Source organism: Pleurodeles waltl, chromosome 1_2 (assembly GCF_031143425.1).
Source record: "Pleurodeles waltl isolate 20211129_DDA chromosome 1_2, aPleWal1.hap1.20221129, whole genome shotgun sequence".
NCBI lineage: Eukaryota > Metazoa > Chordata > Amphibia > Caudata > Salamandridae > Pleurodeles > Pleurodeles waltl.
This window is the reverse complement of record NC_090437.1, coordinates 926,681,407-926,698,177: the sequence shown is the minus strand read 5'-3', so window position 1 is coordinate 926,698,177 and position 16,771 is coordinate 926,681,407. Positions and strand designations below refer to the sequence as shown.

Genomic DNA, 16,771 nt, shown 5'->3' with positions numbered 1-16,771 from the left:
TCTAAGATGGAGTTCAAAAGTGATATCTGACTTTTTATTTCACTGGTACACTCTTGGAGACATAGGCCCTCATTATGACATTGGCGGTAAATCCCACTTACCGCCATGCTGACTGCCGCCAACACACGCCACCGGGCGGATATCCGCTTACCATATTATGGCACACACATACCAATTTGTCACTATACAGCCACAGACACAATTCTGCCACACCAAAGGTCAGTGATAAACTGGTGATATCCAAACCCACACCGTTACGCCAACAGAACAACGCCCACCACATTATGACCCACAAATCACCACAGCGGACATTCAACCACGGTAAACCATTGGTGGTACATACCGCTGTGCTCAAAATACACACACTCAAACAAAAAAACACCACATTGGACAATTCAAACTACACACGCCTGACACACACCACACCCACACACCCACACACCCACACCACTATAAAACACACAACCACATTACCCACAACCCCTTACGAATGAAAACCATTGCCAACAGAGAGAGAGAGCAAGAGCACCCACACACCCAGAGCCACATACCACCATCACCTATACACCACCCACGCACCTCACAACACACCCCAACACATCACCCTACATACCGTCACCCACACCACTCACACTACACCCATGGCACCACAACAACACCCCAGGTTCTCTGAAGAGGAGCTAAGGGTCACGGTGGAGGAAATCACCCGGGTAGAGCAACAGCTATTTGGATCACAGGTGCAGCAGATAGCCATTGCTAGGAATATGGAGCTATGGCGGAGAATCATGGACAGGGTCAATGCCGTGGGACAGTACCCCGGAACAAGGCATGACATCAGGAAGAGGTGGAACGACCTATGAGGGAAGATGTGTTCCATGGTAGCAAGACACCAACTAGCTGTACAGAGGACTGACGGTGGACCCCCACCTCCTCCCCGACAACTAACAACATGGGAGGAGGAAGTCTTGGCAATCATACATCCTGAGGGCCTGGCAGGAGTAGCAGGAGGACTGGACTCTGGTAAGTCAACTCTCAACTATTTCTATCACCCCACTACCTGCATGCCATCACATACCCCCACCCTCACCCCCATCACTCCACCACCTCCCACACACCCCACCATCACATCTCATCCATCCCAATCCCAAACCCTGCATGCACCACCAATGCATGGACACCACTCACAGACCTGCATGGACACCTATCGCTAAAGCATGCACACCAGAGGGAAACAGATAGCCCACCACATAACAACTCACACAAGGCAAAGCTGCCAGGGCAATAACAACCATAGAGTGCAACCAACCCATGCACAATATGTCACACACAGAAACAATAACACTGCATTTACATCCCCACAGGTATCCCAGCCAATGTCATCAGAGAAGAGGTGCCAGCAACATCCAGTCCCCCATAGAAAAGGCCCACAGTGATGACAGCAGCTCTGCTCGCCTGTATCTGGATGACCAACCTGACCCATCAGTGACCTCCGGACAGTCGGTTACCCAGGCACAGTCACACACCACCACAGAGCCTCCCCCCTCAGGAAACACCACCGCAGCATCCACCCAGCGGGCCCATACCTCTGTCCCCAGGACATGTCAATCAGCAGTGTGTCCACCTCTTCAGGGACCCCAGGGCACCCCACAAACCAGGACAATCAGGGAACTGGGGTCAGTGGCAGTGGGCACACGGTTCAAGGGGCAGAGGCACAGGACAACAGGGAAACTGGGAGGAGTGCTGTGTGCCAGGGGGAGGACAGGCTCAGGGAACTGACTCTCCAGGAGGCACTCACCGCGATCCTGGGAGCATACCAACATTCCCAGGATACGCTCGGCCAGATCATGGACAAGTTGCAGGAGAACATGCGGCTGCAGGAGGGACAGTACCTGGGGATCAGGGAGGACTTGAAGTCCATTAACACCACCCTGGTCTCCATTGCAGGGGTGCTGGCAGACATGGCCAACATTATGAGAGAGGCAGTGTCACACCAGCTGGCCCCTGCCACTAGCCAACTACTGAACAACCCTCCACCTCCACTGCCGCTAGTGGACAGGAGGCCCCGCCACAGGACCAACAGGCCACCAGCTCCCCTCCTCCTGCAGAAGGTGAACCACCCTGCAAACGTTCCCTGCGATCTAGGCAGAAGCCAGAGACTATTGCCAAGACCCCCGTCAGGAAATAAGACTCTCCTGATTGTCACCCTTGTATCCCACTCTGTCACCCTGTCCACCTTGAACTGCCATTGCTCCCCTTCCTATGCCCCCTTGGACAATGCACCTGTGCTACAAATAGACTGGACTCTACCCTGGACTTTCCTCCATCATCAACCCAGCCCATTGCACTTTTCTTCAGAGCACTGCAATAATCACACTTTGAAAAAAGTACAAGTATGGAGTATGTCAAATGATTTAAGTATGTATTCATTTAACAAGGTTTAAACATTGCAATTCAACTGTAATGTATACATAGTAAAGACCTGTAGTTGGCTGCAGTGAACACACCAGGAGCGATAGTGGGGCACCAATATCTGCAAATAGAGATGCCAAAGGTTACAGTGAGTGGCCATAGAAGTAGGAAGACACAGCCTGCCAGTGACAATGTCAAACATTAAACTGTCAATTAAATGTAAAGTTACATTGTCTTACCTGTGTGTCATTGGAAGTATTGACGTATCACTGCAGTTCTGTTGTCCTCATCCCAATCCTCTGCCTCCTCATCTTCACTGTTCACAGGGTCCACTGCTGCCACACGGCCATCTCCAGCCTCCTCCTCCTGCAGAAAAGGCACATGGCATTTCAAGGCAAGGTTGTGCAACATACAGCACGCCACGATTATCTGGCAGGCCTTCTTGGGTGAGTAGCACAGGGATCCACCTGTTAGATGGGGCACCGAAACCTCGCCTTCAGGAGCCAAATGTACATTCAATTATCCTTCTTGTTCACCTATGTGCCTCATTGTAATGTTCCTCTGCCCTTGTCCTGGGATTCCTCACAGGGGTCAGTAGCCATGAGAGGTTGGGGTAACCAGAGTCACCTGCAAATATCGAGGGACAACTGTTAGCCACACACTAACCCTTATGGCCCACACCATACCCATACAACAACATCCACTGGGTGGGAACCAGAGCTCACCTATTAGCCACACGCTGTGCCTCTGGAGTTGGGCCATCACATTTGGGATGCTGCAATTCCTCAGGATAAAAGCATCATGCACTGACCCAGGATACTTAGCATTGACATGGGAGATGTACTGGTCCGCCAAACACACCATCCGCACATTCATCGAGTGAAAACCTTTTTGATTTCTGAAGACCTGTTCATCTCGCCGGGGGGGGGGGACAAATGCTATATGTGTTCCATCAATAGCCCCAATAACGTTGGGGATATGTCCCATTGCATAGAAGTCAGCCTTCACTGTGGCCAAATCCTCCACCTGGTGGAAAACGAGGTAGCTGCACATGGGTTTAATCAGGGCAGACAACACTCTTGTCAGCACGATTGAAAACATTGGCTGTGACATTCCTGTTGCCAAGCCCACTGTCACTTGGAAAGAACCAGTTGCCAAGAAATGGAGCACAGATAGCACTTGCACAAGAGGGGGGATCCCAGTGGGGTGACGGATAGCAGATATCAGGTCAGGCTCCAATTGGGCACACAGCTCTGTGATTGTGGCCCTCTCAAGTCTGTAGGTGAAGATGATGTGCCTGTCCTCCATTGTTGCCAAGTCCACCAGGGGTCTGTACACTGGGGATGTCTCCATCTCCTATTCATCCGCAGCGGTTGCAATCTATGGGACAAAAGAGTGAGGGGCCGGTCATTATCTGTACATTGTAACCACTACAGTTCAATGCATGATGTGATTTGTATAATTTAGTAGTGGCATATGTCCTGAATGTACAATTGTGAACTGTGACGCAGTTAGGATCCATGGCCTGCCCCCCCCCCCGAAATGGCGTCCCCCTGTCCTGTATGGAGGGACAGGTGGAAGTGAGGTAATTCTGCTGACGTTATGCACCATTGCAGGAGGCGGTCGGGAACTACCGTGCAACTCCTCATTGGTTATCATTGGGCCCTATGGGGTACAGTGGCCAATGGTGATGTATGCCGGCGGTGACGGTATGCACCGCCGCAGACGTCACTGCCATTTTCTATATGTACACTCACTTGCTACCTGACCTTCAACAGGAGAGGACCTACACTGCATGTGCTGCTGTGACCTGTGTCTGGAACCTACCGTGTAACTGGGGAAAGGGCCCCTGACTTCACCTCAGCTGAGTTGGAGAGATTGGTGGATAGGGTCCTACCCCAGTACTGACTGCTGTATGGGCCTCCAGACCAACAGGTGAATACACTGTGAGCACGATGCATGGGGCATGAATGCATGGAGTGCTGTGTGTAAAGGCCTCGTGTTGGGGGGGTTGGTAGATGGGCCCTGGGCAGCTTGCAGCATTTATGCTGGACCATGTCTGTGCATAAGGGGAATGGGAAGGGATATGGTGGGCCATGAGTGTAACAGGCAGGACGGTCTAACTAATACCTTTACCTGTGCATATTTCCTCTGCAGGTCAGCACCCATCAAAAGAAGGGTATGTGGCGTGCCATCGCCAAGGACTTGCGGACCCTGGTGGTCTACGGCAGGCGGAGCACCCACTGTCGGAAACAGTGGGAGGACCTGAGACGCTGGGCACGGAAGACAAAGGAGGCCCAGCTGAGGATGGCCTCCCAGCGAGGAAGGGGTGCCCGTCGATCCCTGACCCCCCTGATGGCCTGCATACTGGCGGTGGCCTATCCGGAGCTGGATAGGCACTTGGGACATCACAGCAGCCACAAGGGGGTAGGTACAGTGCCCATCATCACTACTTATGCATGGCGGGGTGGTATCCGGGTGGGAGATGTGTGCCTGTGGGTGCCTCTAGGCCAGGCCTGACATTGCAGGGTAGGTTCTATTTTGGGCAGGGTTCTGATGTGAATTTCCTCCAACCTAGCTAGTAGGCATCCACTACTGGGTGGGGCTATGTGGGTCCCAGGTATGCTGCAGTTGGTGGTATGTGTCCCTCCCCATGCCCTGGTGACTAGCATTGCTACTGGTAGTGCATTGCCTAGTGCGTAGGGCTGTTCCGTGTGTGTGAGTGTGTTGTATATGCCAACTGTGGTGTTGGTGCAGCAATTGACCAAGTGTATCCTTTTTCTCTCCCCCCCTTTTTGTTTTGTCACCCTGTCATTATGTGCATTAGCATCATCTGGCGGAACAGCAGTGGCACCTGCGACGGAGGGAGCTGCATCCTACAGGACCCAGGAGTCTGAGTCCACCGATGGTGAGGACACCAGTGGGACGGAGGGCGAGGGGAGCACCACGGCAGAGACTGGATGGGACAGTTCGGACACAGATACCTCCTCAGATGGAAGCTCCCTGGTGGTGGCGGACACCTCTGTGCCCACCCCAGCTACAGGTACAGCCGCCACCCCAGTACCAGCAACGTCCTCCCAGAAGCCCCTCAGCGAGTTGCCCGTGTCCGCTCACCCAGGAGGGTGGGCATCTCCTTCGCCCCAGGCTCCTCATGCCCTGCCCCAGTTAGCCCTGCTGCCCTGAGTGAGGTGGCTTATGACCTGCTGTGATCCATCTCTGTAGGGCAGTCAACCATTGTGAAAGCCATCCAGGGGCTGGCAGCCCAAATGCAACGGACCAATGCATTTCTGGAGGGCATTCACACTGGCTTGGCGGCCCAACAGAGATCAATCCAGGCTCTGGCCTCCTCTCTGATGGTAGCCATTGTCCCTGTTCCCACCCTCCAACTTCCTCTACCCAGTCCCATTCCCCTCAACCCCAACCTATCCCATGCACACAGGCAGACGAGCATGCACACAGGACAACACACAAGAGTAGCACAGCCAAACACAAGCACTACACATCATCCCACAGGCACTCACACAAACACCATCCAGATGCAGACATACCAACATCCACTGCCTCAACTGTGTCCCCCTCCTCCTCCTCCACCTCCCTCCCAGCTGCGCCTACACTCACACCTGCATGCACTACATCCTCACCCACTACCACCATCACTACCACACCTAGAAGAACACACACCTCACCTGCAGACACCATCCCAACATCCATGCACACGTCCCATGTGTCCTCTCCCACTGTGTCTGTGCCCCACTCCCAATGTACACAAACACAAGCACTCAGACACCCAACAGCCATCCACCTCACAACAGCATCCAGCCCATGCACATGCACCCAGACACAGCAGACACCTCCCACAACCACTCCCTCTTCCTCCACTCCCAAAACTTCTCCCTCTTCCCACCCCAGTGTCCCTAAGAAGCTTTTCCTCTACACCGTTGACTTCTTCCCTACCCCTCCTCCCCCGTCCTTCATCTCTGGCCAGGGTGTGTTAAACCCAGGCAAGCACCTCAGCAACCCAGTCCACGGGCCCAGTAGTGTCCACAGCAACTCCTGGTGGGAAAGGATCCCGGGCACCAGGCAGCCATATGAAAAGGATGCCTGCCCCAAGTGCTGCCAGGAAGGGCAAGGAGCCACCCCCAGCTGCTGAAAGGAAGGGAAAGGTGTCACATCCAGCTGTTGTAAGGAAGGGAAAGGTGCCACTCCCAGCTGCTGAAAGGAAGGGAAAAGTGCCACCCCCAGGAAGGGCAAGGAGGAATCCTCAGCTGCTGCCAGAAGGGGAAGGAGGAATCCCCAGCTGCTGCCAGGAAGGGCAAAGGGCCTGCACCAGGAGGCAGAAAGGACAAGGGGCCTGGTGCTGGAACTCAGTCGGAGCACACACCACCAACCATGGGGGTGCAGCCGTCCGAGGCTGCAGGGGATGGGCTGGAGCCTCCCCCCACCACCAGCTCCACCAGCAGCACCACCACCAGCACCACCACCAGCAACAGCACCAGTGGGCAGCCGTCCAAGGCTGCAGGGGATGGGCTGGAGCCTTCCCCAACCACCAGCTCCACCAGCAGCACCGCCACTAGCACCACCACCAGCAGCAGCAGCACCAGTGGGCAGCCGTCCAAGGCCGCAGGGGATGGGCTGGAGCCTCCCGCCACCACTACCAGCAGCAGCACCCCCACTGCCACCACTGAGCAGCCATCACTGCCGGCGGACAGTGTGTAGTCCTGTATCCATGGGCTGTTGTGCGGGCTGCCCCTGCAAATCCTGTGGGTATGACACCCAGCTGAGAGACTGTGACCTTGCACTCCCCAAGACCTGCATCACAGAGCATGATGCCCCCTCCAGAACCAGTGGGTATGCCATCCATTCACCCCATCCTCCCCAGGATGAAGATCACAGGGCATAATGCACCCTCCAGAACCAGTGGAGAAGCCATCCACTCACCCCATCCTCCCCAGGATGAAGATCACAGGGCACGATGCCCCCTCCAGAGCATGTGGGTAAGTCACCCACTTGAAAGATTGTGGCCTTGCACTCCCCAGGACCAAGCACAGGGCACGTTGCCCCCTCCAGGACCAGTGGATTTGTTCCATCTTCCGGCTTAGGTGCCCCCCCATTCCCTGTCCCGTCCCCCTGAGGTGCCTGCCTATTTTTGAACTGATGCCACTGCAGTGTTCTCTCTGTGTTGTTGCAGGAGACAAGTGGGGCCTTGGACTTTGCAATGTGGCCCTGTGGCCCACGAACATTGAGGACTTGGCAGTGTCCCTTCATTTGTAAATATGTATATAGTTTTGGATTTGGATGCACGTATTTCTACTACAGTTATCTGAGGGTTTCCTGAGAGGTACGGGGTCAATATGTTATGTTACTGCATCTGCTTGTGTGTATGGTGTTGGGTGTGGGTGTGTGTGTGTTGTGTGTGTGTCACTCTCTTTTTCCTCCCTCCCTCCCTCCCCTGTGTGCTAGACGTCAGTACTCACCGTGGTCGTCTTCACCGGCGTTGATGTTCGTGGTGGAGCAGGACGTAGAAGAGCATTGGGAAAAGGTGGCGGTTTCCTGTCTCATAATACAGTGGGCAGAACATTGACTTCCACCTGGCTATAGGCGGCTACCGCCATGGTGCCTGTCGATTCCGCCCTGGCGGTCGGTGTGTTAAAGTGGCTGTCTGTCTGAGCTGTTTCCGCCATGGTCATAATTTGTTGGTAGTTACCGCTAGCCTGTTAGCGGTATTACCGCCGCTTTATCACCGACCACCAGGGTTGTAATGAGGGCCATAGTGTCGTAGACTTACCTGAAAGTCAGGTATGCCAATAGGGCTAGCTAATTATGTACCCTTTTTAGGGATCAGAGCACAAGCCTTGGGGCATGTTTAGCAGTCTCCCAAGTGCCCAGAGCCAACTATGCCTCAACAGCCATTCACAAAAAAGTGAAGGGCCTCACAGAAAGATGTATTTTTGTACAGAAGCCATATGCAACAAATCATTGTGCATGTACAACTGATGAATATGCATGAGACTATATTTATTAAATTGTACAGAAAATGTACTTGCATAGTTTGTTCAGTCCTAAATGCATGATACCTAATTGTTACAAGATAAGATCTCCATGTGATGTTGTCAGCCTTAGGTGGTGTTTGGCCTACTGCTCAGAGGAACCTTCTGCCCCATTAAGATAGTAGAGCCCTGTTAGCAATAGCCCCCATGAGTTATCACCAGGTAGCATCATATTTGCATATGGATGTGCCAAAGCAAAACATGGCTCCTGCCTCACAATACCGACTTTGTAAACCAAATCAATAGAGCAAATACCATGCTGCAGGAGCATTCAGTGCCCACGTTTAAACCACCTTCTAGTTCTTAATATGGGCACATGCCAGGGGCAATAGAGGGTTTCCTAAAGAAGTAAGGCAATATGGCATGAGGGAGGGGCAAAAGAGGCTGCTGTAGAGCACCGGGCAATGAGCAGGTGGACAGAAAATGTATCCATTCTGGAATTTTTCTCTTCTACCCTGAAGAATATGAGTTCAGTTTTGCAATCCACTCCATCATGGCTTTACTGCCCAGCAGATGTCGTCTCCACCGGGCTGTGAAGGCAAAGATTTTGCATAATGAGAGCCTAAATGTCTACTTCTAACAGTATTCTTTTATCCAGATAATTATGATGATTAGTATTATTATTATTATGAGTATTATTATTTAAACCAGCAGTATAAAAAGCCTTAGTGCTCTTTACTGTTCTTACTACCTGTATTAAGAAGCATTGGTTGTAATGTGCATTGGGACGTACGCGCTGTTGCACATGTTGTACATTTAAATTAAGAATTTCAGGTAAAGTGAGAAAATTTATTAAAAAGGCAATACTGAAAAATTACTGATGTGAATTACAGCTGATAAAAAGTATATGTCATGCCGCCACAGAGTTTCAGCCTACCCACCACTGGTGAGCCAACTATAGGCGCTGTAGGGAACAGACTCAGAGCCTCTTCCTAAAAACATTTAGGGCCTGATTCACAAAGGTACATTTACACTTTTGTGTGTTTACGATATTTTGCAATTCACAAAGCAATTTTGTGAGTAATATCTTTACTATTTCCCATCTTTTTATGTACCGAGTCTCCACGACGAGTGGGGAGATATCACAGTCGTAAAGGTACGACAGGAAGAATTGTTTTGTGAATTGCAAAAAATTGTAAACTTACACAAAAGTGTAAATTTAACTTAGTGAACCAGACCCTGAGTAATGAAAAGTCTAAGGTATGTTTTATATCATCCAGTCCAATTCCCCAACGGACTGTGGTGTTATGTAAGGCTCTGCCTTAAAACAGCTTTGTCCTCACCAAGTATGATTTTTAGGTTTTAGTGCTTAAGAAGAATTAGTTTCCGTCTGACAGTCTCAGTCTTACCTTGGGAAGTTAGAAAATGAAGGTTGTCATTTCCAAGCCAGAATTCACCTCTTCCTGAGGTATAATCTCCAAAACCGAGTTTGTAGTCATTCCAGTTCCTAACCACATCAGGGTGTGAAAGAAAGAAAAACATATTTAATCTGTTGTGGCGGTGCAGAGCCAATAAATTCGCCCTGGATTAATCCAAAATTAAATCTTTTATTTGCCCGTCCATAAACGTAATCTAGGCAAGGCAATATAAAATATCGATCTCTTCCAATGTTGGCATGAAAATAAACAAAACCAGAACGTCACTAACAGTGGCGGCCCGTCCTTTAGGGCGGAGGGGCCACCCCCCCACCCCATGAAAAGTGTCTGTCAGGCTGAACAAAGGTCAGCCTGACAGACACTCTTCATGTTCAGGTCAGGCAGCCAGGAGTGAGCCATGTGCGATTTGCACAGACTCCTGCCTGCCTGAGCTGAACTTTGCTGGGCTAAGGAGATCACAGCTCCTATGGGCGTGACCTCCTCGGCCCAGCAAAGGTGCCTCGAGGCCCTCCCCTGGGTGATGAGGAAAGCGTCACCCATCGACGCTCTCTCTGGGCGCTTCAGTTTAAGCCCTGAAGTGCCCAGGGCGAGTGTCAATCAGTGACACTTCGTCACAGAGTGGGGTGGGGTCAGCAGTCTCACTGACCCCATCCCACTCTGTGACGAGGCTGGGACTGCTGCCTTCCCTCATTGGCTGACCTATGGTCAGCCAATGAGGGAAGGCAGCAGTCCCAACCCTCCTGGGACCTGGAGGCTAAAGGTAGGTGTGTGTGTGTATGTATGTGTGTTATGTTTTACATTGAATGTTTGAGTGTTATGAGTGTTATGAGTGTTGTTAATGGATGTGCGTGCTGTGTGCGTGTGAAAGAATGAATGTGTGTGATCTTGTAAAATGAATGTTTGGTGCGTGCGTGCATGTTTGAATGGAATGCGTGTTGTTAATGGATGAGCGTGCGTGCATGCATGTCTGCGTGTGAAAGAATGAGTCTGTGTGTGTGTGTGTGTGTTTGTGTGTGTGCCCCGCCTGCCTCCTTCCCAAAGCTGCCGTCCGCCACTGGTCACTAACTTGTTAATCCGTTTTTTGCTGTCCTGATTCAGAATTTTGCATCGTGGGATTTAAGGTGTGCAAATATAACCTGTGCATAAAATGTTTTCATGGTTAACAAAAGGCAAAATTTGCTTCTGACAAAATTATGCACTCCTAACAAGCACAACTTACTCATATGTAAATTGCATTCAAAAAGGGAAAAAAGTACGACGCCTGTGGAAATTTGAACTATGCCATGCTTATTCACAAAGATATTTTTGAGTATGTATAGCAACATTTTTTGGAGTATGTATAGTAATACTCCTGTAGTACTCTTTTATATGCTCTTATATGCATTTTTGCGATTTGACCCCAAGACATCTTACCAGAACTAAAGTAAAAACATTATATGAATATCCACAAGCAATTCGTACAAACAGAAAGCTCTGTGCCGTCTTTGCGTTTTTAGCTTTTTGGGCTGATTCACATGGGCTGGTAGTGATGATAAATTGGTGGCAGAGGGTCGGGAGATGGTGGGTAAATAAAATAAAATTGCACATACGTGACGGCTGCCGTCTGTCTTCTGCTCCGGCCCTGATTCCGCATGGGCCGGTGCACACTGCGCAGGCTCCCAGCTACCAATCAAGCCACTGCTCTCATGCTGGCAAAGCTGTTTACCAGCATGAAAGTAGTGCCGTAATTGGCCTGAGTGAGCTGGTTTAGCGCTTGCTTAGGGCCTGGGAGCCTGCACCTCTTCTCCAACTGGGTGTTGCAGGACAGCCGAGTGGAGAGGTCTAAATGGCCATGTCGGTTTGGCCAGGCTCACTTACTGTGCGCATAACTCTGCATCCCCCTGCTGCCATCATGGCTCCTCCCTGCCCTAGTCTCAGTGGGCTCTAGCGACCCACGAAAAATAAAATGATAATAAAATGGATTTATTATCTTTTTATGTTCCACTTTTCCCTCTCATGGCTCTCAGCGGGAGGAGGGGTGGTGATGCTCATCTGCCATAACAGAGGAGCTGCCGCTATGTAAGAATATGCAAAAGAATATTCCTGTTGTACTACTTCCTGCACTCATAAATGCTTTTGTGAATTGCCTCTTTATTTTGAACTTAAATGTGCAATTTACACATGTGCAAGAAGGTAGGTGGATGGATGGTTGGAACAGATAATCACCCTATTTAAATATGCAAAATTGTGAGGGTTACATAGTGGCAAAAGGTAAGCGAGCAAAAGGGAGATTTACACCTCCATAAGGCCAAACAACAATAGATGTGATCATTCAAAAACTTTGAACTCAAGGATTGCGGCCGTTTTCATAGTCTGAACGCCTTAGACCGAGCTCCTGCCAGTAGCGATTGTCGTTATCAGTTGATTCACTGTGCAGGACAGATGCCCCCCCCCCATTAGGTATAGGTAGGACTACTACCCAGTCCCTTATGGGTGTTTCCCAGAATCCTTTGCTTTATCATGAGAATTGAAGCTGGGGTGGACAGCTGGCCGGAAATCGGCATTAAAAGGCAACTGTGGAGACAGGGGACTTAAAAGGCTGAGCTGCCTCTAGTGTACTGTTTATGTGCCATGAGTCTTGTGATGTAGTAGAGTGCCCTTGAGTTTATTATCAAACCCCTCTTCATGTTCTGTGGATAGGGGCTGATTAGAGGGCGCACTGAGCTGCTGGTAGCCCTACCTCCGGTGCCCATGATGTTTCTTCGGGTGTGATCAAATTGTCTGGGGTGACCCAGGAGAAACAATGTGCTAAGTGGTTCCTTGGTGTCTGCCTTATAACACTGGACTGAATGTACCATTCCTGTGAATGTAGTCTTAATACCTAATAACCTTTTTCTTTGTTTCGAGAAAACCATGTCGACCAGGCCCCTGGGCATCTGCCTGCCCGAAACTAGTTGTAAAAAGGAAATGTGTGTACTTTACATTTATTAGATGCCAATATCTGCCTTAAGATGTTCATACTGTGCAGAAATCAATGTGGTGTGTAATTGTGTTAAACTAGTCTGCAATATGTTTTCCTGAAGTACATTTTGCTACGACCTACTCCAGCCGAAGTGTCTGGGACTCTAATTCTTCTGGGGGTATATGTTGGGTGACACAAAGCCATTACACAATCAGGGCACTGTAGAACATGCCATGCACCAGTAGCAGAGGGGCATCATTAATTGATCTACCAAACAGAGCTGAGGGCCATCCAGTTTGGCAATTGCTGGGCTACTACACCACTCTCATGTGGGGTTTCCCGGCAATCTTTGCTTCCCTGTGAGTCTTACAACTGGGGTGGGCAACAAGCCAGAGGTAGTCAATAGAAGGAGATGATGGGGGCAGGGGATTTAAATGGCTGAGCTGCCCTAAGGGTACCCACTTTGTCCCCCAGACCCGGCGATAAACAGGTCACTGATATCCCACCCAACAATTACCAAAGGAAGTTTTGGGATGAAAAATGTGAACTAATGGTACTAAAGTGCTACAGTGCTTTTGAGTATATCAAACTCTCTTCATGAGAGATTCTTTGGGTAGAAGGGGGACTGACCTGCTAGTGGTCCAAGCCTACTGGCCCGATCTCCGGTGCCTGTGGTGTTTCTTTTGGCATAACCAAATTGACCCAGGATGCCTCGACAGGGACAATGCGCTAAGAGGTTCCCTGATGTTTGCCTTATTAGACTGAATGTGTCATTCCGGCAAACATTTTTTTCATATTTATTCAACTTTGTCATTGTTTCTTGGCATCCATGTTGGCCGGGTCCTTGCACCTCTGTCGGTGCAACGAGGAGGTGTGTGCACTTTGAAATATAATATGTTGATAATGTTAGGGCGTTATGTGATGTGTTTTTGGGTTATCTGCCTCAGCGATATGTTCTCCTGAAGTAAAAGGTGCTTCGTCATGCTCCAGTTGAATTGACTGGGGCTCTAATTGCCGTGTGGGTATATGTTGGGTAATACAAAGCCATTGCATGAGTGAGTTCACTATTTGATGATCCTTCTTGGATTTTTAAAGGAAAATGTGTCCAGTTGTCCTTTGTACGGCTGCAGCGTATTCAATAAAATTCCTTTTGTGTCAGAGTTTTATTTTAACTCAGGCAGTCCTATAAAATTCTGACAACGTTTTTCATTTGTCAGCCACACTGCATTGTGTGCTCGGACCAGATTGGCCATCTGCAAATTGTGCATGCTCTTGAGCGTTCATGATAAGTGTCTTCCATCAAGGTTTACGTACTTTCACATGTGCAACCTGCGCTATGTCCATTCACATCTGCATACATTAACATAGCGTTCATTTCCACACATTCAGAACGTGCACAAGACGCACCTTGCAGCAAAAACATCTACATTTGTGATCCGGGGTCGCACATTGTAGTGCAAAATGCATTTTCTAATTGTGTGATTTTTTTTTGTTCCAAATCTATAGCCACCTTTTTTGTGTACACTTACAATTTCTATATTCTTACATATTGCAAAAGTGGCACAAGATGCACATGTGCAGCGGATATTCTTAAAAGATTGGTCACTTTCTTCCATTTCTGAATCATGTTAATTGGGTACATGTGCAAGATGATTTTGTTATGCATTTCTTTGTGGGAACACATTTCCAAATGATAACAAAGGTTCATCATACGTTATTCTCATGTTTTTCAAATGAAGTAAGGGTTTAACTGTGTGCCACCCTCACTATAACAATAGGTAATTTCTTATCAAAACATGCGAATCACCTGTTACAAGGTCCACATACACTGATCACGTGTTTCCTTTGAGCTATAATATAGGTTTAGGTTTAATTAATGCAGACACTGGTGACCAGATTGGAATGAGCATTCTAATATCCTTCATACATCCACCAAGCCTACAGTAAACAAGCCTTCGTGATTCACCTGGTACTTGTACATTCAAGTAGGTGCACGACATGTCTACTGTACTGGGGTGATGGAATTTAAACAAGTGTTCCAAGGCATACTTTGTGGGAAAACAAATCTATTTAGTCTCAGGCAGCATGCCATCCCCCCATTTGATCCCAGGCACACCTCTCTCCTTAGTTGAGACATATGCTCTGGTACATTCTCCTCAAATGCCAGGCTAAAAAATATCTGCCAGCACCCAGCAACTTTTTCACATCACCCTTTCTTGCATGCCCATCCGCGCGTACACATGTTTAAAGATTAGACTCGGCCTACAGCAAAACAATTTAAGGAAATGATTTGCAAGCAGTATGGTCTTCCTTCTCCTCCCAGTCCACTGGGACTCTCCAAAATAATCTGAATCCCTACGTTCTAAGTTAAATTTAGATTTGAAAGAAATAGGTTGACTGCACCCCTAGCTGATTTACTACAATGAGAACAATTACACGTTACCATCTGTTATTGCAGTCAGTCATTATTGTGGCTTGAATCATCAGTATAGATTTGACTGCAATTGCGGCAAACACTCTGTGCTAAGTCACCACCTTTACCAAGAAAGTAAAGGCTAATTATCTGGCTGTTCCTCGTTAAAGACAACTGTAGTAGGTTTCATTGTGAATTCTGACATCTTCCTTATTTGTTGGTCTTTCACAATGAGTAGGAGGGATCCAATGAGCTCAAACTGACACATGACTAGTGAGGGAATTTATGAGCAATGACTACCTCTTAAATACTTACTCATTCCTCCGAATCTGTTTTTCTTAAACCGCACAGTCATTAAGTCTAGAAACGTTTTGTTAGCAAGGCACATGGTATGAGAATTGTGACGTCTTTTAACCAAAGCCTGTGAAACATTAACGTGACCTGTACGCTGGTAGATTTACAAAGCTTCTCTGAGGAATTCCACAGAAGGAAGCAATATAGGTAATTCATTTACACCTGCCAGGAATTCACAAAAGAAATCCTGGCGGGTGTTTTTGGGTTTACTACTGCATATTTGTCCACCACCTACTTCATATTTCTCCATTGCGGAGGTGGAACAATGTGCAGTACTCCCAAGCAAGGTGTGGTAAGTGAGAGGGACAAAGTGTTGTTTTCCTTTTAAGTTTGGAAACGCCTTCAAAATTCTACATTTGTTGGCATTTACAATTTCTGATCGCACCTTTCCCCATCATAAAAATGGTCTGAGGTGCACTCCAGCTAAATAGAGGAGCGATTCCTCTTCCAGGATGAGAAGAGGAACAGATTATCTCGAGAGATGAGGGAAATATAGAGGAGGATTTTTATCCATGGAGAAAAATGCTTTCTACAACAAAATGAAACAATGTGCATTTACACATCTAGCACACGTTCTAGTATACAGTACGTAGAGTAACACACTAGGGAAATGAAAGCCGGGGTGGGGGGTATATGTCACATGACATTCCCAGCAGTACCCTTTGGAATCCCTGACCTGGACCACATCTCTGGGTATACTACTCGATATGTTTGTGATTTCCAAAAAAGTAGCAGTCCTGCACCCGTTTCTAGGTACACTATCACAGGCTCACCTTTATCCTTTTTGTTAGACCTGTCAGCTCTTGGTGTGGTTTCCCCTATCTTTTTGACTTCTGACCTCCTATTTTGATCCTGTGCTAAACTTCATTTTTGCTGGCATTAGGACTCTTGCCATTTTACCACTGCTAAAGTGCAAGTGCTTTCTGTCTAAATTATATTGCTGATTGGATTATCCATGATTGGCATATCTGATTTACTAGTAAGTCCCTAGTAACATTCATTATGAATACCCAGGGCCTGTAGATCAAATCCTACTAGTGGACCTGCAGCACTGATTGTGCCACCCACATGAGTAGCCCTGTAAACGTGTCTCAGACCTGCCACTGAATGTCTGTGTGGGCAGTTTGGAACTGACAGTTTGACCTGGCAAGAGCATCCACTTGCCAGGCCCAAACCTTCCCTTTTACTATATGTAAGTCACCTATAAAGTAGGCCCAAGGCAGCCCCATGG

General features: G+C 48.6%; 1 protein-coding gene across 1 annotated transcript in view; it reads right to left on the bottom strand.

Moving 5' to 3' along the window:
• The window catches only part of FGL1 (fibrinogen like 1), a 251,440-nt gene that overhangs the window by 108,837 nt on the left and 125,832 nt on the right, over positions 1–16,771 (bottom strand). The window contains exon 5 of the mRNA XM_069200364.1: positions 9,806–9,903. Coding sequence (XP_069056465.1) covers positions 9,806–9,903 — 98 coding nt within the window. The remainder of the gene's footprint in view (positions 1–9,805; positions 9,904–16,771) is intronic.